At 45.9% G+C, this 22,109-nt stretch overlaps 1 protein-coding gene across 1 annotated transcript in view; it reads left to right on the forward strand.

Annotated features, from left to right (window-relative positions):
• LOC119969455 (protein diaphanous homolog 3) overlaps nucleotides 1-22,109 on the forward strand; it is a 172,319-nt gene that overhangs the window by 95,647 nt on the left and 54,563 nt on the right. The window contains exons 9-10 of the mRNA XM_038803100.1: nucleotides 5,271-5,382; nucleotides 21,073-21,163. Of these exons, the coding sequence (XP_038659028.1) occupies nucleotides 5,271-5,382; nucleotides 21,073-21,163 (203 nt within the window). The remainder of the gene's footprint in view (nucleotides 1-5,270; nucleotides 5,383-21,072; nucleotides 21,164-22,109) is intronic.

Consider the following 22,109-nt stretch of genomic DNA (forward strand, 5'->3'; position numbering starts at 1 on the left):
GAATACAAAAGTAGGCGGTTTATGGTTCAATTGTACAGGGCACTAGTCAGACCTAATCTGAAATGCAGGGTGCCATTCTCCGGAAAGTTTTCTAATATGGTAGCGAGCGGGAATTGGATATGGGGTGGCTCTCGTGAATTGCATGGAAATAGGGTTTAAGTAGTGTTAATTTATTTCTCGCCACGTTACAGCGAGATACGATTTCGCCTACGGGAGTAGGCCGGGTTCATCAGCAACTGTTTGGCGCCTGGTGCGATTCTCGTTTTTAACCTCCACTGCTATTCACCAGTCTCATTGCGCTTGAGCGAGAGCGTAATGAGGCCGGAGAATCGCGCCCACGTTCTACAGTACTGGTCACTAAGGGCGAAATTCTCCGACCCCCAGCAGGGTCGGAGAATCGCCTGGGGGCGCTTAAAATCCCGCCCCCACCGTGGCAGAGATTCTCCGCCACCCGGGAAGTGGCGGCGGCGGAATCTCGGCACTCCGATCGGAGAGGCCCCTGCCGTGATTCTCCGGCCCGCCGCTGGGAGGCCTTTCCCGCCGCCGAGGTTTAAACCACCTCTGGAACGTCGGGCTCAGCGGTGCGAGCAGGCCCCCGGGGTCCGCGGGGGGTGATCGAACCCCGGGTGGTGCCCCCACGGTGGCCTGGCCTGCGATCGGGGCCCCCCGCTCAGACTCCGGGCCAGTGCCCTGGCTGCAATATTTTCTTCCGCAGCTGCCACGGCCTCTGCCATGGCGGAAGAGAACCCCACATCACGCATGCGCCGACCGGCAAAAGCCTTTCGGCCAGCCCCACTGCCGGGGGCGCCGGTTTTTTGCGCCGGTCCTCTGGTGGCAACCACTCCGGCGCGGGGCTGGCCCCCAAAGGTGGAGAGAATTCCTCACCTTTGGGGAGGCCCGACCCCTGAGTGGTTGGCGCCACTCCCCTACTCCGGGACCCTCCGTCACGCCGGGTAGGGGAGAATGCCGCCCCTTATTTAAGAAAGGATGTAAATGCATTGGAAGCAGTTCAGAGAAGGTTTACCAGGATAATACTGTAATGGGTCGGTGACTAGGTTTGAGTCTAGTGGAGTTTAGAAAATGCATTGGAAGCAGTTCAGAGAAGGTTTACCAGGATAATACTGTAATGGGTCGGTGACTAGGTTTGAGTCCAGTGTAGTTTAGAAAAGTAAGAGGTGCCTTGATTGAAACAGAAAGATCCTGAAGAATATCGACAGTGTGGATGTGGAGAGGATGTTTCCTCTTTCAGAGAATCTAGAACCAGGGGTCACTGTTTGAAAAAACGTCATTGCCCATTTAAAATGGAGAGGAGGTGAATGTTTTCAGTCAGAGGGTGGTGAGTTTCTAGAACTCTCTTCCTGAAAAGACGGTGGAAGCAGAGCCTTTGAACAATTTTAAGGCAGAGGTGGATAAGACAGAGGTAAGCAAGATGCAGATTTGAGGTTATTATCAGATGAGCCATAATCTTATCAAATAGCAGAACAGGCTGGAGGGGCCAAATGGCCTGCTGGTGCACCTCGTCTATAGGTATGTTTGATCACATCAGGAACCGCAGAGGGCTGAAGAGCAGGAAGTGTGTAGGAGTTGAATGAACAAAAGGTTCAGATGGAATACTGGAAACCTGGTTGGAATTCCACTGTCTTTGGGTTTAAATTGCTGAGGTAGTCTCTAAATTAGAGTTATGCTGAAGGACTAAATCAAAACACATTGATGGATTATAGACTGATGGTATTCCCACCCACATGTGACAGTTCCTTTTTCTCACTTGTAGCTTCAGCAAATTGCCTTTGTATAGTCAAGTTCACATTGAACAACCACCCCAGGCACTTCAGGGGCATTGCATTTATATTTTGGAGTGAAATACACATTGTGGAATACATAGCTGCCTCACAACAGGACATCTCACATCTAAGATTTCACCAATATTAACAGCTATTTTTCTATTTTATTGCTTGCTTACTTGTTCTGGAAGAGATATGAAACATTTCTATTTTTCTGTGTTTTTTCACTTTTGTATTACAAAGTTGTATTACGGCATTCTGCTCCCAGGCATTTGCTGGGAATCTCCAGTTTACAACTACTTAGAGTAGCTTGTTTCTCTCTGTATCATGGAAATCCATGTCCTTCACTCAGTGTATCTGCACAGTAATATAGGTGAGGTCAAGAACTCAGTTGAGTTGGGGGAGCGGGTGAGAGCAGAGACCTTCAGTTCTGCAGTTTGCCAAGAGGAAGAGCTGGAGTATTCTCTATGACCAATATTTATATTACTAAAACTAGATTACAGGCAGTCCTCAGACTTACGACACAGTTGATTCCTGAAAACCTCATTGTATCTCGAAGCGCCAAAAATCTGAACTGATTTTCCCATAGGAACAATGTTATAAATAGGGGGTTCATTACTGAACCAAAGCCAGATATCAATCATAGTGCGCACGGTCATGTTAAATGCTCTTGACTCTTGCCCTGCCAAGTTTCTGAGGTGACTTTAGATGCCTGCACGCCTTAGCACAAGCTCCTCAGTTAGTGTGGGGGGTCATAATGAAGCCATCAATCATTGTCAGTTGCCTTTTAACTTTGAACTTCTGCAGGTCTAAGCGCATATTAAATACAACATAAGCATATAAATGCATTAAAAATGTGATGGTTGTGCCAAAGAAATTTAATAGAATAAAACACACATTTCCAACCTAATAAAGACAGTTTGACCTGTCCTGTCATAGACATGAGCAACGCAGAACGTCTGAAAATGCTGGCATGACGTCGTAATATGAAAAACGAAATTGCAAACTCAACATGGAGTGTCAATTTAGAAACTTTGTCAGGGCCATTCGGCATAACTTGAATGTCGTAAAGGCGAGGGCTACTGGTCATTATCACATTGCTGTTTGTGAGATCTTGTACACCTATTGTCTGCCTTCCTTTCCTAAATTACAACATTAACCAGACCTAAAAATACTTAATTAACCACAAAGAACTTTGGAAATCAAGAGGTTGTGAAAAGCACAATATATGCGTAAATCTTTAGTTTTCTTGATTTCAGTTCCCACACCTTATGACACCTTGCAAGGGGCATCTAACTGTTTTATCTCTTGCAAGATTTCTCTTACAAATCCATTAAAAAAATATATATTTACTACAATAGCAGCAAAATTCAAGAAGGTAAGGTGGGATTTAAAGATGAGCAGGAATTTTGATCTTGAGGCATTGGCAGGTGGGGGGGAGGGAGGGGGCGAGATTCTCTACCTTGACGATGGTGGGGTGGCACGCAGTTGGCCGGCAGCGGAATTTTCTGGTCCCATCACTATCAATGGTACTTTCCATTGATTCCACCCCACGCTGCTGTGAAACTTGCGGCGGGGGTGCGCGGCCGGCCGGACTGGAAGATCCCGCTGGCGTGTGGAGTCAAAGGATCTCGCCTGGGGAGTTCATGCAGGGCCAAGGAGGGAGATCATGGGCCCTGGTGTTTTGCCTGTTTCTGGGCCCCTTAACCCACCCCTCCCTACCCCTACCTCTCCGCTCTGCTCTTCCAACTGCATTCAGCTCCCGCCACCCCCCTCGCATCCTTTGTCACAGTGGGATCAAACCGTTAAAATAGATTTAGCGAAGCTTCTTGTTTTTCTATTTATAAGCCGATTGAAAGCTCAGTTTTCAGTGTGATAAATGGCTTTGTCAATCATTCACACACAACTTGGTCATCCATATTATGCAATCAGCTCTGCTGCTTTGAATCAGGTACGCAATACTGGAAAGCAACATCCAAAAGATCTCACAAGCACTGTAAATACAACCCTCTGTGCAATTAGAATATTTGAACTCGCAGTGAGATCTTTTATTGGCACATGATTCCTGATTTCACTTCCAAGATTAAAAGTGGCAAAGCCTTCCAGTAAATTAGCGCCAACAGTTGACCTGCAATAAAGTATTATTTCTATTTCACACAAGTGGGATTTGTTAACCGAAAATTTACACTTTGCACTGAAACTTAAGTATTTTCTCACCTGATAAATATATTGTCATGGACCAGTTGGGATGAGCATTTTCAACACTTCCCATTTCTATTGGAGCAAAAATAACCCCTTTTGCCAGCCCTCCAAAAAGCAATCAGACTCCCTGTAGGTCTCTCATTTCCCCCTTCAACAGGCAACCCAGTAGCAGCTGCCTGAGATCTACTTTGGCCCAACATTAAACATGAATTTTAAAAAGAAGGTGAAACCTTGAAATGAAGAGATCCAGGCCCCAGTGATTAGTATTGTCTGCACCTCCCACTCCTGGATCCTTCGCTTATAAAGGCCTGTGATGGGTGGAGTAATGGGTAAAATGTAAGAAAAAAACTTGTGTGTTATCTATTATTATTGCTTTAGATTTTACTTGTGGATCTCTTTTTTTCATAAAGTGAGTAATCCAATCATCGACCATAGCATGGAGGATTAATTGACCTAGGCACCATCATTGAGAGGCATTGAGTGTAGAACACAAAAACAGGCCATTCATCCAACTGGTCCATTCCAATATATTCCTGATCACAAAAGCCTCCTCCCATTTGACTACATCTAACCCTATCAGCTTAACCTTCTATCCCTTTCTCTCTCACATGCTTGTATAGCATCCTTTAAGTGCATCTATGCTATGCTGTACCTGGTGGCCACAGATTCTGAGCAAGTGATTGTTCATTAGTTGGTGGCACTTACAGGCTTGATTTATGTTGAATGTTGGCTTTGACAAGCCTACAATGCAGCCACTTGGGCCTTTAATTGGCGAGGGGGTTAAAAAAAAAACTCATCAATGTGTTTTTCCAGCCCATCATTACCTATTTTAGGCATCTTCTGTACCTTTAAATTACACGGTGAGAGCTAGAAGCAATGATTTCACACTCACAATTAATTTGTAACTTGGTGATACATGGAAATTTCTCTATTACGCACAATTCAAGTGGAAGGTTTAAGTGGAGCTTTCTGCATATTTTAAACCTTGCGTGAATCACAAACAACAGAAATGTCCATGCACCTTGAATGGTGGCAACACTGCAGGATAAAGAAGAGCACAATGTAAAAACAAATTTTATTGGGTGCAGCAACCAAAAGAATAGATTGATTAGAGTAAAAAAAATAAAATTAATTTGATAGTGAAATGACACAAATCATAGAAGGTGAATGCCGTTAGACTGGAAAATAACTGGAAAACAGATTTTGTATGACTGCCCTAATGAAATTGGGTTTCATAAATTGTGGACAGTCAGTGGTTTTAAATCCTTTTTTTCTTCCATTTTTAAGATATTTTTCTGAGAAGCTTTCCTGTCAAAGTGTCTGAACTGAGGGGGAAATTGCTCATAATACAAGAAGAAAATGGTGGATTGTCAAATGAGCATATTGCTTCTTTACGGAGGTAAGCTTTCTGATTGGGAGATATATAGTAATTTTCGCTATTTGGAAATGATGTGAGGAGAGCTAGCTGTAAGGCTACAATTGCAAGTGATGAAATTGCCTCATACTGTTTAGAAAACCAGTATATTAGCAGATCCGAAAGAAGAGTTTTAATGCATATCCCACGTAAACCTTCTTTCAACAATCTACATTAGTTTAAATCTCACACTTGGAGCTACCTAATCACTGTTACTTGACTTATTTTGCTTTACAATGTCTTGCTTGCAGTAGATTTTATGTTTCTTTGTTCTTAGAGTGTGAGGAAGACTGGCAAATGTGGTTCTTAAGCTCCACCCTGTGGGAATAGTAAGGGGGGAAGTTTCCGAAGGTCTTGGATTTGGTGGTGGATTTGGATGAGGGTGTGGGGAGGGGAATTGGAAAAAATCAACCAAAATCCCAATTGGTTTTCACGCATTTTCTCTGACGGCAGGACAGCAACACGCCCAGCAGTGGGGGGGAATACAATAGAGGTTGTTAAAAAGCTACTTAGCTACAGTTTTATATGAGCAACACAATCTTACATAGAAACATAGAAGCAGGAGGAGGTCATTTGGCCCTTCAAGATCCAAATGCTAGATTTAAATGCATTTTGTAAACATAAATGCGGGATTCTCCATTGCCCAACGGCAAAATCGGGAGCGGCGATTGGGTGCAGAATAGCTCCTGACACCAAAATCGCGGCAGTTGCCAGTTTGGCGCCGAATCGTGATGCTCCATCCCCTCCAAATAGGCATCATTGCAATGCTCGACGCATGTAGTGGCAACTGCGTTCGCATCTCACTATCGGGCCCACCCACGATGCTCCACCTCAGATGAGCCGAGTTCACAATGGTGCGGACCACGTGTGGCCTCAACAGTCGTGAGCCTGGCATGGTGGCTGCGGAGAGAAAGAGAGAGCGTACGGACAGTGTCCAGCACCGCCATACTTTGCCGACAGTCGTGCCACTGGCAGGGTGCTTCTGCCAGGGCTGGGGTGTATTCGGGAAGTGGGTTGTGGGGTCGGGATGGATGGGTATGCGGTCCAGCACAACCGGTGCCATCTTTTCTAGTGCGATTGGTGCGTGTCTGGGGGGGTCTAAGTCTTCACGCGGCTGCAGCTTGTCGACATGCGCATGCCCAGCACTGACCTGGTGATTCTCCCACGGTTTTACGTGTATTCCATGAGTGTTTCATGTGGCACAGGTACTAGCCCCTCACCGGTAGCAGAATCGGTGCGGGTCTGGCGCTGATTTTTCCATCGTGGAATTCCACAGATCCTCCGTTTCCTCTTAGACGCAGGAACGGAGAATCAAACGCACAATGTTATGGCCTCAGCTACTTTCTGTAGAAACAAATTCCACAGGCTCACCACTCTCTGGGTGAAGATATTTCTCTCATCTTTGTTCTAAATGGCCTACCCCATATCCTAAGACTGTGACCCCTGGTTCTGCACACCTCCACCACTGGGAACATCCTTCTTGCATCTACCCTGTCTGGCCATAGAATCATAGAATTTACAGTGCAGAAGGAGGCCATTCGGCCCATCATGTCTGCACCGGCTCTCTTGGAAAGAACATCCAACTTAAGCCCACACCTCCACCCTATCCCCATAATCCAGCAACCCCATCTAACCTAAGGGCAATTTAGCATGGCCAATCCACCTAACCTGCACATCTTTGGACTGTGGGAGGAAACCGGGGCACCCGGAGGAAACCCACGCAGACACGGGGAGAACGTGCAGACTCTGCACAGACAGTGACCCAAGCGTGAATCAAATTTTATAGGTTTCTGTGAGGTCCCCCCATATTCTTCTGAACTCCAGTGAATACAACCCTAACTGACTCCTCATATATCAGGCCCGCCATCTCAGGAATCAGTCTGGTAAACATTTGCTGCACTCCCTCTAGAGCAAGAACATCCTTCACAGTGTGGCATAGGATCTGGCACCACTGGCTGAAAAGTTTCCAAGATCGGTGATTCAGCCAAAAGAGTCAACCGTATTAGGTGGGACCAGAGTCACATCATTACCCAACTGAGTAGGAATGGCATACCATGTTGTCTGTAGGTTATCTTTCCTGTTGAAAAACTGTTGGGGTTACACTATGCTCACGTTTTAAGATTGCTGTGCGATTGTGCTTGATGGTTGCATGTGGCCTGTTTGTGCGGTGAGCCCCAGATTAACCTGTGACCATATACCTGAGCAGATGAGGGGGAACACTGGTGATGAGCTCGTTTACCTGAACAATGAAAGGATTACCAAATAAACATGTTGCTTTTTTGCAATAAACTGGAAACGTTTGGGGTTATTTTTTGGTTCCAGCCCAGAAATATGGAATTCAGTTTCGCAGTTTGCCTTGATTGAATTTGAACCCTAAGCCTCTGAGTTTCAAACCCAGTGTCTCAACTATTCTGCTTTCACAGCTGGACCCTAATGTAATGAAGAAATGTACTTATTGCATAATATTGTTCAAATCGAGCAAAGCATTAACTAGAGCTGATGTTACAATTGTGACATGTGGGGCGGGATATTTGCGGCCCAATAAGGTTGAGATCTGAAGCAGGTGGGCCCAGAACTTCCCACATCTGGTCAGCGAGATTAACATGACAGTCCACATTTGGAGTCATTTTGAAAAGAGCTGGGTCCAGGGTGTGAAATACCTACCAGCCTGCAAGTGGTGGGTAGCCAATTAAGTCACATAATAAGCCCCTTATCCAGGCCAACTGGAATTTTACAGTTGGTGGATGGATGCCGCCAACATAGTCAGTTAAGTATGGCATCTCCCAGTGTGTCAGTCGCAGGGTGTGGAGCACCCTTCACCCACTCCCTGCCCCCGCCATGGCCATTGGGCCACAGATGTGGCCACTGAGTTAGAATTCATTTTGGTGTACCTCACTTTACCACCTCGTTTTACATTATATCACTGCCTTAAGTCCTTTCTTGTAATGGCTGCCCGAAAGATGGCTATAGCCTTCATCAATGTAAATTTTATTTGCTGATCCTCAGAGTTTGCCTCTAATGTTCTTGTTGGATGGCCTGATTTATTACAAAAACACTTTTAGTGAAAGTTATAAACAATTTATTAACATTAATTGGGGATAAACTACACGAGACAATAGATGAACAACAGCAAAATATGCACATGCAAGCTCTCTCTTTTACTTCCTCCAGCCAGTGTCTGGTCAGCTGACTTTACATTCACTTATGTACTAGTAAGACTCCTATTGGTCAGTCGGTGAATTACAGCACAACCATGATATCGCTACAGTCTCCATTTGATCTGCGGTGCGGCAACCGAAGAGGAAAGAGTCGAATTGGACCCTGTAGAAGGCCGTTGCCCTAGACTCGACATGTATGCTCAAGCCGTCAGGAGTCATGTCAATGCCAGATTCATCAGTCGCATTCACAAAACAGCCCCGAACGTCATCCAAGCACAGCGCAACGCCATCCGTGCTCTCAAGACCAACCGCAACATCGTCATCAAACCAGCAGACAAAGGAGGGGCCACCATCGTACTGAACAGAACGGACTACTGCAAAGAAGTGTACCGACAACTCCACAACCAGGAACACTACAGACAGTTACCTGCAGATCCGACCAAGGAACACACCCGCCAACTCAACAGACTGATCAAGACCTTGGATCCAGATCTTCAGAGCACACTACGTGCTCTCATCCCACGTACTCCCCGCTTTGGAGATCTCTACTGCCTCCCGAAAATACACAAGGCCAACACACCAGGCCGACCTATCGTATCAGACAATGGGACCCTGTATGAGAACCTCTCTGGCTATATCGAGGGCATCTTGAAACCCATTGTAAAAGGAACGCCCAACTTCTGTCACGACACGACGGACTACAGAAACTCAGCACCCATGGACCAGTTGAACCAGGAACATTCGTCATCACAATGGACGTCTCGGCACTCTACACCAGCATCCCCCATAACGACGGCATTGCTGCAACAGCCTCAGTCCTCAACACCGACAACTGCCAATCTCCAGACGCAATTCTGCAACTCATTCGCTTCATTCTGGATCACGTCTTCACCTTCGACAACAAGTTCTTCATCCAGACGCACGGAACAGCCATGGGGACCAACTTCGCACCTCAATATGCCAACATCTTCATGCACAAGTTTGAACAAGACCTCCTCACCCACAGGACCTTCAACAGACGTTATACACGAGATACATCAATGACATTCTTTTCCTTTGGACCCACGGCAAAGAATCACTGAAAAGACTATACGATGGCATCAATAAGTTCCATCCCACCATCAGACTCACCATGGACTACTCTCCAAAATCAGTTGCATTCTTGGACACACTCAACTCCATCAAGGATGGCCACCTCAGCAGTTCACTTTACCACAAGCCCATGGATAACCTCCCGATGCTCCACTTCTCCAGCTTCCACCCTAAACACATTAAAGAAGCCATCCCCTATGGACAAGCCCTCCATATACACAGGATCTGCTCAGACAAGGAGGAGCATAAGAGACATCTACAGACGTTCAAAGATGCCCTCGTACGAGCGGGATATGGCGCTCGACTCATCGATCGACAGTTCCAACGCGCCACAGCAAAATACCGCACCGACCTCCTCAGAAGACAGACACGGGACACAACTGACAGAATACCCTTCGTCGTCCAGTACTTCCCTGGAGCGGAGAAACTACAGCATCTTCTTTGCAGCCTTCAACATGTCATCAATGAAGGTGAACATCTTGCCAAGATCATCCCCATACCCCCAGTACTTGCCTTCAAACAACCATGCAACCTCAAACAGACCATTGTTTGCAGAAAACTACCCAGCGTTCAGAACAGCGACCACGACACCTCACAACCCTGCCATGGCAACCTCTGCAAGACGTGCCAGATGATCGACATGGTACCATCATTACACGTGAGAACACCACCCACCAGGTACGTGGTACATACCGTGCAACTCCACGAATGTTGTCTACCTCAAACGCTGCAGGAAAGGATGTCCTGAAGCATGGTACATTGGTGAGACCATGCAGGCGCTGCAACAATGGATGAACGGACATCGCGTGACAATCGGCAGGCAGGAATGTTCCCTTCCAGTCGGGGAACACTTCAGCAGTCAAATGCATTCAGCCTCTGATCTCTGGGTAAGCGTTCTCCAAGGCAGCCTTCAGGACGTGCAACAACACAAAATCGCCGAGCAGAAACTTATAGCCAAGTTCCGCACACATGAGTGCGTCCTCAACCAGGTCCTTGGATTCATGTCACATTACATTCATCCCCCACCATCTGGTCTGGACTTGCAAAATCCGACCAACTGTCCTGGCTTGTGACAATTCACACCTCTTTCACCTGGGATTACCCCTATCTCTGGATCTGTAAAGACATAATTACCTGCAAATGCTCGCATTCAAAGCATTGTTTGGCATCTTTGACTTTGTCTATATATATATATATATATATATATATATATATATGTTTCTGGAACATACCTCTTCATTCACCTGAGGAAGGAGCAGTACTCCGAAAGCTAGTGCTTGAAACAAACCTGTTGGACTTTAACCTGGTGTTGTAGGACTTCTTACTGTGCTCACCCCAGTCCAACACCGGCATCTCCACATCATGGTCTCCATTTGGGGCATCCTCTCTCCACATAGGAATCAGCACCTTCAACTGTGGTCAGTGGGGAACTGCTGATGTGTCATTTCGGAGGGGCTCCTATTGGCTGTCCCTTCCTTAATTGAATGGTCAATGCATTCTGTGGCCACTAATTGGACACTCCTATATGAATCATTGTTGCTAACTATTACCTACTGTGTGTGGATTTGATCCTGACTCCAGGATCCTGACTCCAAAGGTAAATTCAAATCCCGAAAACTTTTATTTTCAGTGTTTCCCACATTTCTACAAAGTGAGTTGAAACGACGGCCATACTGAGTTTAACCATAGACAGAAACAATTCTAACATCAAAAAGATATTTACTTTATGACTAAGTTTTAAATAGAATGGCGAGGAAATGAACGTCATGGAAACTTATTCAATTAATACTCCATAAAATAATTTATAACTCAAAAATATGCACTTGTCCTTGTGGAGAATTTCACACTAACTCAATCCGGTCAGTTCAGAAGACACTCATGTTTTCATCCTACCCAATGAAAGCTCCAGCATTGTGGGCAATCTAATTTACAGACATCAGGCTGGATTATCCAGTGGGCATTAGCAGCCCAATATCAGAACACATAGGGGGTCCAAGCCCAACCCATGTTTTTGATGTGCCTACTGGTGCAACCTTCAGGAAGGTGGTTTATACTAATTGGGCACCTCCATACTTACTGGGTCATCAAATATATTCAAGTTTGAGTTGAACAGGTTTCTCTTTTAACTACAAGGGGGTCCAGGGTTATGAGGGTGAAGCAGGAAAGAAGCCAGCACATAATCAGATCAGTCATGATCTTATTGAATAATGAAGCAGACTCAAGGGGCCAAAGGGCTTTCTCTTGCTCCTATTTCTTATGTTCTTATGACAGTGGGAAAGTTTCTGAGGTGTAAAGTCCAATCGCTGCTGAGGCAGAGAGCCGAGCGTGACATGGAGACACACTCGGTTGACCGCAGGGAAGTCAACAAAGCAATTAAAGTGGTCAAAAGCCAGTTGGCCCACAGATGCGGAAGGGAAAGCTTCCACAGAATTTGTTTTGGACGTGGTTATAGCTTTTCATTGCCGGGCGTCAACCACATCATTGGGGTATGGAACCTCGAGCTTCCTTGGTCCGCCGGCCTGTCATTGGGGGGCTGATTCCAATGAGCAGCCCAGTCCCACAGTCGGGGTGTTGTCAGGGTGACCAACTTTACTTGAGAAAAATGGAGGACACTTTGATACGTGTGTGGGTGCTGGCAAAGCCTTGGGAGTACGTGGCGGGTGGGCTGGAGAGGGTAAGTGCAAGGGGGGGGAAATGTGATCAAACTGAGTGTCAGGGTGGAAGGGGGGGTTGAATCACCTGCCCCAATTCCGCAACTGGCTGAATCCACTCCCCGGAAACCCACAGGACAACCCCAAACATGGGCCGCGAATCTGCAGTGCCCGAATATGCGAAATCCAGGAAGGCCTGACCTGGGATAGAACATAGAGTGCAGAAGAAGGCCATTTGGCCCATCGAGTCTGCACCGACCCACTTAAGCCCTCACTTCCACCCTATCCCCGTAAGCCAATAACCCCTCCTAATCTTTTTTGATCGCTAAGGGCAATTTACCATAGCCAATCCACCTAACCTCCGTGTCTTTGGACTTTGGACTCTGGAGGAAACCCACGCAGACCCGGGGAGAACGTGCAGACTCCACACAGACAGTGACCCAGTGGGGAATCGAACCTGGGGCTCTGGCGCTGTGAAGCCACAGTGCTATCACTTGTGCCACTGTGCTGCCTGCAGCATTGTTTCCCTCAGACATGAGGTATCAACTGATGTGGCGGACAAAGAATCGCTTACACAAGGTATTTCATACAACTGAATCTTATTAATGTTTAAAACCCGAGATAAACACTGAACTTCTCTTTATTCTACTTGTTAAAGTACTGATTACTTATCACAATGAACCACAAGACTCACGGCTTACACTCAAATATTACCCATTGCAAGGTGAAGTGATCAGTCTCCCTACTAAGTTGGACTTCTTTTCTGAGTCTCAGACTCGAGGCGTCCATTCATGATAGTTGTTCCTGCAGGTCTCGCCACGGAGGCTTCTAGCCTTCCCTTTTTATCTGTCTTTTTTCAACATCGAGAAAGTTGTTGGTCACGTATACCCATGACCTAGGGTCGTCGGGTTTGCCCATTACTAGTTAAAACCGAATCCATCTGCTGTCCTTGTTCTTCTTAGCTGTATTCACCGAGCAGCCCTGAGCAGGGGCTGGTTTAGCTCAGTGGGCTAGACAGCTGGTTTGTAATGGAGAACAAAGCTAGCAGCACGAGTTCAATTCCCGTACCAGCTGAGAAATCTGAATTCCCACTCTGTGTCCCTGAACAGGTGCCTGAATGTGCTGACTAGGGGCTTTTCACAGTAACTTCATTGCAGTGTTAATGTAAGTCTACTTGTGACAGTAAAAGGATTATTATTATACACCTTATCACACACTGCTTATTCAAGAGGCTGATTGTTAAACTACAGCCGTAACTGTTTCACAGTCCCTGTGCCTGTGCAAAATTTGGCTACTTTTCCCATCGTACTTTGTGGGTGTTTACAGCATGTACAGTCTGAATTACAGGAAAGTCCCAGAAAATCCGGGATGTTTGGTCACTCTGGGAGTTGTTGCTCCCTTCAGAAGGTCTACCCTCTAATCCTCACTTCTGCTGATTAAATTCCCTTCATTCATGCAGTGGCTGCATTTTAACTCAAATTTACAGTTAACTGTTAGCCTGACTGGTTAAAGCCAGCTCCATGGCCCCAACCTACCTTATGATCTCTGGTAAAGGTGTGAAAAAGATCAGGGGCGGAATTCTCCAACCCCCCGCCGTGGTTTAAACCACCTCTGGTACCGGCGGGATTGGCGGTGCGGGCGGGCTCCGGGGTCTTTTGGGGGGGGGGGGGCGGTCTGACCCCGGGGGGGTGCCCCCACGGTGGCCTGCCATGGGGGCACTCTTTTTTTTTTTTCTTCCGCCCCGCCATGGCCTTCACCATGGCGGGGGCAGAAGAGACCCCCTCCCCTGCGCATACGCCGGTATGACGTCAGCAGCCGCTGACGCACCGGCACATGCGCGGACTTCCGCCCGCCCGGCGAAGGTCTTTCGGCCCCGGCTGGCGGTGTGCCAAAGGCCGTTCGCGTCGGCCGGCGGAGCGGGAGCCACTCTGGCGCGGGCCTAGCCCTTAAAGGTGCGGAGAATTCCGCACCTTTGGGGAGACCCAACGCCAGAGTGGTTGACGCCGGGTAGGGGAGAATCCCTGCCTTGGTTGTAGATTTTCTCTCATTTCTGGACTCACTGGACACCTGCACTATGTTTTGGCACTGGACTACTTCAGAATAAAGTAGGACTCTACATCAATCCAATATTGGCTGTTTTTTAAAATCTGTAACCTGTAGATATGAATAGATTGAGATCTATCAAGCTTGGCTTCAAACTCCTCGACATGAAGAGAACAGTTCAGCTCTGAACTCCACTGGTTAATATCATGAGCCCTAAATTCTGCCTCTGGTTTGTGGTTCTTTCAAAATATTTACGGCACCTTCATCAGTTCCCCATCACTGCTGTGACTGAGAGGCTTTAGTCCCCTGATGAGCCTGCACCTAGCTCCTGGTTTGACTAGTTTTTCAGCTTCGGGCTGTATCTAGCCATGTGCTGCACTGAGGTATGTCAGCCTCGACCTTTAGAGTGGAACTTAAACCCAAACTGATCTGACTCAAGGGCGAGACTGCTACCAATTGAGCCACAGCTGATACCTCCTCTTTCAGAAGATTGACCATTTACTGCTTTTGGATGATTTGATGTCCCCCAATAGAGCAACTCGGTCTGCCTGCCTCTTGTATCATCATTCCCGTGTAAAAGCCTCCATCAGTGCATTCTTCGAGACTTGAACTCCAGACTTTGCTTGAAGAGTAATGTTGATTCCAGCCCTCCTTATGGGGCCTCTCTGATTTTCAGACTGTATTTCTTTCCCTTATTACGATTTATTTATTTTTGACCGTTTAATATCTTGTTTTCTTCTATCCAAATTTCTTTGTAACTGTCGACCTATGTAAGGTGCACTCTCTGTTTCCATTGGCATGTACATTTTCCCTGCCACTCCATACTTAAGCCAATCAATCGATTTCCACTTGTGCTCTTTCTTTTAACTTATTTCCTTTCTACCCCTCCTGGATGCCCATCTATTATCTTGCCTCCTTTCACTTTTTCATGTTCAGGTCCTCTGCCCTCATAATTTCCGACGCAAATCTTGAGTACTCTTTGAGCTTTCTGCTTTCATGCCACCATCCTGTGGTGATATGCATCACTGTAAATACACAAGGGGTTAATGTAAATACATGTAGACTAGCTAGATACTAGAGGGAGCACCAGAGACATGACACACAGACACTCAACCAATAGGTCAGTTAGATAGGACACGACCAATGGGCATTCACGATACACACACAGGTGACACTACCACAGGGGGGCATTGCACCAAGCCATATATAAAGGTCACAGCACACATGATCTTCCTCTTTCCAGTGGAGATGCTTAGTGAGTACAGACACAGGGTTGATCACACCCACATGTGGATTGTAGCAGACTGGTTAGTCAGTCTGAGTAGCTATAGAAGGATTAACAGTAATCACGAACCCGAGAAGGAGAATTGTAAATAGTTCAATAAACGTGTTGAAGTTATCTCCACATCTGAACCTTCCTTTGTCAGAGTGCACATCAAGGAAGCCGCTTATGCTACGCCAAGAGCATAACAAGACCCATCCCATGCTTGACTCCCTGTTAAATAAGCTTACAGCTTCCCTCTCTGCTTTCTTCGATATCTTCCTGTGTGCTCGTTGAGGTACTCGATGTTGGCTCATTAGGAGATGCAACACTAATTGGAGCATTCTGATTCCATCACCATACACACATTGCCAAGCCAATGACGTCTGCATTGATTTGGCCATGTTCATCTGATGGATTACAGCTCTTTCTCAAACATCTTCTGTACGGTGAACTGGTCATTGGGTCACAACCTCCTGGGCGTCCCTTACATTCACTGCATGGACATCCACCTGCAAGCAAGATATGAACAATTGACACTGGTAACTGAAAGACATTCGCTGATGATGGTGAGGTGACATCTGGAGGCTCGTCGGAAGAGGTGAGCAGAAACAAAAATATTCAACTGGACAAGAAAAGGGTCCAAAGAAAAGGCCAGTGAATTGTGCACGTTCTCAGTCCACTGCCTTCCTCTGCAACAAAATGTAACCGTGACTACCATACCAGAATCGTGCTTCTCAGCTGCACTGGCCTTTGTCAACAGAGTTGACCACCACAGTGCAAACCATTATGCCATGAGATGAAAGGCTTCTGCGATAATGGCATTGCAGAACCAATATGACAAAGGTTTTTACCTGTCCGCAATATTCCATCTTTTATCTTCAAACAGTCAATCATTGTATACTTAAGGAAAAATGAGTAAAAACATTTGAAGCAGACATGATCAGAAGTACACAATGCAAAAGCTTTTGATACTGCTATGTATGCCGAAGCACAAACTGCAACATTAAATACTGAGTAGGAAGCGATAAAATGGTGATGGTTTGCAAGTAGTCAAGTGATACTTCAGCCTGTTTCTTAGTGCCACTTAATTGTTGAGGAATATGGACTTTATTAGGTCTTTGTTCAAATGCTGGATGTTGTAGAAGGAAGAGTGCACAGAGGAGTAGCGAGTCTCACACTAACATTTGAAAATATCTGGATAATTTAGGTGAGCCTCACATTCAGATGCGCACTGCTTTGTGCCACGTAGCAACATCAGTACAACCGTATTGGAGACCTCTGAACAGTAGGTCGATTGAATAAGTAAATCAGCTTGTGTCGTGTTACTGCAATCTACCGATTCTATGCCCAAGGTGCTGTTAGTTGTCAAATAAAAATATGCGCCACAAAACGAAAAGCAAACCGGTAGAAATTCTGTGATTGATCTGTCCAAAGCAAAAGAATTGTGCCAACATTCGCGGCATCACTTATCTGTATTTCTACATGCAGAAATTGATCTGCTTCAGGTCCGCAATTGGGAATGTGTGATTCTCCTGTGTCTATGTGCCTGGAAGGTGCATTTGACATGAAAATTGATTGTTGTGATTGCCTCCATCACCGCTGGCCATGCAGTTAGTTATTTTACTGTCTCCAGAGGTCCTAAGGGATTAGATTTCACAGCTTGATTACAATCTCCCACGTGAGCTTCTGCCTCTTTTTTATAGCATGTTTTAATCATCGGGTAGCTGACTATTGCAAGAGACCTCCCGCCTAGGGTGATGTCTATTATTGCTCATAAACCACCCATAGCTTATCTGCTCATGGATCCCATCTTCGCACGCTTCTCCATAAAATGTCCAACAACAGCTGTTAAACCCATGCTTCTGGTTTGAAGTAAAAACTAGGGCCAAGCACTGCTTGCATTATTCCTCAAAACATTTCCTATCTGTAACCCTCAATCAGGGCATATTTGCATTTCTGTGGAATAACTACATTTCAGCGTAACTTTGCAGCTACAACATTAGCTCCTCATTCTTGATCACAATGTAAATAAGGCCTATTTCCATTGTTATTTTGCAGGCATTTTTAACTACTTTTCTTGAGGAGCAGCATTGGTCAGCATGTACACCAGTTGCCCCTTTTTCTACCTCAGTTAAGCATCCACTTTTCCATTAAACCACCTGAATGGAGGAGTGTCTAACCTGTTTGTTTTTTACAGTGTTTTATTTTACAAATATTCCTATTTACATATTTTGCAGAGAAAACATTCACATTCTTGTTTGTCCTTTCAACATAGTTTGAAAAGAATGATCGAAGCATAATGAATCTGAACATCCATTGCACAATGAAAGGCTAATTAGCACTCATACTGCTTCCAATTCCAGTGCACAAAGGAATATAGTGTACTATTAAAGCCATCCTTTTTGGCTCTCTATCTAATTAATTTTTAATGTATGATGTAAATTGAATACATTATGAGGGCCCATGGGATATGATTTATATTACGCTCATGACATAAAGCATAACTCACTTGAGACTTGGCTTATAGGTAATCAGATCAGCCAGCTTTTCAGATGCAAATCCTATCTGGCAGGTTTACTGAATGTATCGACTGCACAAATCACAGCGCAGTGGATATAGAAGGAAACTGCCTGAGAAAATGAGCTTCTGGTGACTTCACGTTCAGTGAAACATCACGAAGAAGCCACTCCTGTTGGCTGTTGCATAAATAAATAAAAAATAAGGGAACAAACAGCACCCTCACAAAAGTCTGTTCTGGCCCTTGGAAAAGCTGCAGAATCTATAGGGGATCTGACTCAAAATCAGGACCTGAAAATCATTGATCACTCCATCCCTGGTGCATATCTTCACCCTCAGAATGCCGAGCAGCAATGCAAAGCTGCAGCCTGTTCCAGGACATGAAAACACAATCTGCCTTGAGTCCCTGTTCCTCCAAATCTGAAATTCAAATTCTAGTCATAGATGTACGCAGCTTGTCCATGCCGTTGCAAAATTATGATTCAGTATCATTATTAAGGAAGATCTAGGACGGGATTCTCTGACCCCCCCCCCGGCCAGGTCGGAGAATCGCCGGGGGGGGCGGCGTGAATCCTGCCCCCGCCGGCTGCCGAATTCTCTGGTGCCGGGGATTTGGCAGGGGCGGGAATCGCGCCGGTCCGTGGCCGCTGGCAGCGGCCCCCCCCCCCCCCACCCCCGCGATTCTCCGGCCTGAGATGGGCCGAGTGGCCGCCTGTTTTTTTGTCAGTCCCGTTGGCGTAAATTAGAGTAGGTCCTTACCGGCGGGACCTGGTGGCCTCCGGGCTTCTTGGGGGGGCGCGGGGGGATCTGTCCTCGGGAGGTGCCCCCAAGGTGGCCTGGCCTGCGATTAGGGCCCACCGATCCGCGGGCGGGCCTGTGCCGTGGGGGCACTCTATTATTACAGCACCAGCGGCTGTAGCGGTCCGCCATTGCCGATGCGGAGATGAAGCCCTCTGCGCATGCGCTGGGATGACGCCAGCACGCGCTGGGGCTTTCGTGCATACGCCAACTCGCGCCGGCTGGCGGAGGCCCTTCGGCACCGGTTGGTGTGGCGCCAAGCCCCTTCCCTGCTGGCCAGCACAAACGACTCTGGGGCTGGCCTAGCCCCTGAAGGTGCGGAGGATTTACCCATGCAGGGCACACCCCAGCTTGATCACCACCATGCAAAAAATGCCAGCTTGGCACCTTGACAGTGCCAGCCTGTCACCCTGGCAGTGCCCCTGTTAGATGGTAGTGCCAGTCCAGCATCCAGGTGTCACTGTCAGGATGCCAGACTGGCACTGCCAGGGTGCCCAGAGGGCATGCACCTCAAGGCCTTCAATCCCCTGGGAGACCCTCACAAGTGCCATTCCATCTGGTCCCTGTTTATGGAGACCTGCACTGAACAGCACCTGCCCAAGGTCTCCAATGCAAGGGAGTTTGATCCCATGTCTTGATTAGATCACGGAAACACATTTTAGAGTTGGACTAGCTGTTTCCCTTAAATGTGCAGATTTACTAGAAAGTGATCCCGCCCACAATGGCCGTGATTCACATCAGGACATCTCAATAGAGTGCACTAGATCACGTGAGGCGTGGTGAGCCGGGTAGATCCTTGATGTGGAATCTCCCGGCATCTACAGGTCGCGTCACGCCTACTGCTTTTCAGGTGCAACGTAGGCGGTAGATCCCTCCCACAGTTTCCAAACAAAGAAAATAATTGTGCCCAACTGCAAGACTCAAACAAAAGTTGTATATCTTCACCTTTGCCGTACTCTCTTCAAAGTTGGAAAAGAGACGCAAGGCTTTCTACAACACAAAGTGCAAGTCTGAGATATATGCAGTCAATACAGGATGATATAATTTGTTAACGGAACCTTATGCATCAGAAGCCCTTATCTCAACCCCCGTTTTCCTTTCCATGGTGGCACAGTGGTTAGCCCTGCTGCCTCACAGCTCAGGAGTTCCAGGTTCAATTCTGGCCTTGGATGACTGTGTGGGTATAGTTTGCACTTTCTCCAAGATTCTGCTTGGATTTCTTCCAGGTTCTCCACTTTCCTCCCATAGTCCAAAGAAGTGCAGGTTAGGTGGATTGGTCATGCTAAATTGTCCCTTAGTGTCCAAAAGGTTAGGTGAGGTTACGGGGATCAGGTGGAGGCATGGGCTTAAGTAGGATACTCTTTCCAAGGGCCGTGCAGACTCGATGGGCAGAATGGCCTCCTTCTATACTGTAAATTCTAAAACTACACACAACCTGATCACAGCCCTAAACAAAGTCAATATTGACATCCTCTATGATTGTAGATGTATTATGCTTCTTTACCTGTCCAAACACAAAGACATCACCTCTGTCTGAGAGATGGATGAATACCAAGGAGACTCCAAAGAATGAAATGCATTTGAGCATGTCCCCCAACAGTAGAACACTCTTTGACTATGGATTGTGCAGTGGATTATCGAAGGTTAGCCTTAGCCAATTAGACTAAGACTAAGAGAGAGAAGAATGCTGAGTGGATTCTAATTATCTCATTTCATTTTTAGCAATAAAACTGTCCATGCTTTCTTAAGCTTTACAGTGTTGTTCAAAATGTTAACAAATGCCATGGCACAATCAGGCATGAGAGTGAAATTTTGATTGTTGATCAGAAGGTAATGTAGATTCTTCAGCACAAAACTGGTTTTCCTTCAGACTGTCAATCATGCGGTCATCAGTATCATGTCAGCTGAAATGATCAACTCAAAATTCCATGACTGGATTATTGCCTTTTAATTCACTGAGTAATTTCTGTATACGTAAGGGAAATTAATACCCATGTTGAAATTCATTTAATGCTCGGGTATCGGAGTGCCTCCTAGACTGCATTTTCAATCAGTTTTATGTCTGCTGGAAGCTTGATTTTGTTTATTATGTGCAGGTTAATAAATTACATTTTAGAAATATAACTTGTGTGCATGTTTTATAAATTGTCAGATATGTTCCCACACCGAATGACATTGAAAAGTACAAAACGTATAAAGGCTCTCAGGCTGACCTCCACATTGTTGACCAATATATGATGGAGGTAAGTATCTTGCTTAACCTTGTGCTTCTCAGCATGGATTATGTTTCTGAACAAATATTTAATTATGAAATGATCATTGATTATAAGAAGGGTAGACATGCTTTTTGGAACATTGATTCCAAGTTCTGTTGGGAACAGTGGGTTGCATCATTTATGCAAAGTGTCCAGTCATAACAATGGCATGAACTTCCAGAGTTATTGCTCGATTGCTATTTGAAAGGCACCAAAAAGCAGCTTCAGAAGATTTCTACTCAGTTTTATTTGCAGTCATTCTTCTTTAGTCAATTTTGTGGAATTCCTGACTATACCATTGTACCTAAGCTGTTGGAAGGAACAGTCTGGATTGGCTGTGTTACCTTTGCCATATTTTGCAATGCTCTGATTGCTTACAATGTAAGCTTGAGGCACATGTTATAAAATAACGACCAAGTTCTCAATCCAGATGCGTAGCTCGAAAGCTGCTAGATTCCTTTTCTGTGATGTATTTAAGTGTGTGAAGTCAGGAAAAGCAATATTGCTCATATACGTCCTGGGGAAAGAGTTGTCTTATGAGTAGAGATTGAGTAGAGTGAGCCAATATTCCCTGGAGTTTAGGAGAATGGGAAGCAATCTCATTGAAATATTTAAACATTTGAAAGAGCTTGACAGGCAGATTCTGAGAGGCAGTTTCCCCCTATATAGAAAATCTGCAACTTGGGGTTCTAGTCTCAGGTTAAAGGCGCAACCATTTAAGACTGAGATAAGGAGGAATCTTTTCACTCAGAGGATTGTGAATTCTCTACCCCAGATGCTGTGAGTGCTTAGTTATTGAATATGTTCTAGACAGAGATCCATAGAATTTTAGACACTCAGACAATCGAGGAATATGGGGATAGTGCGACAAAATGGAGTTGTAGAAAAAGATTACCTGTGACCTTATGAAATAGCCAAAGTGGCTAAAATGGCC

This window comes from Scyliorhinus canicula, chromosome 7 (assembly GCF_902713615.1).
Source record: "Scyliorhinus canicula chromosome 7, sScyCan1.1, whole genome shotgun sequence".
Classification (NCBI taxonomy): domain Eukaryota; kingdom Metazoa; phylum Chordata; class Chondrichthyes; order Carcharhiniformes; family Scyliorhinidae; genus Scyliorhinus; species Scyliorhinus canicula.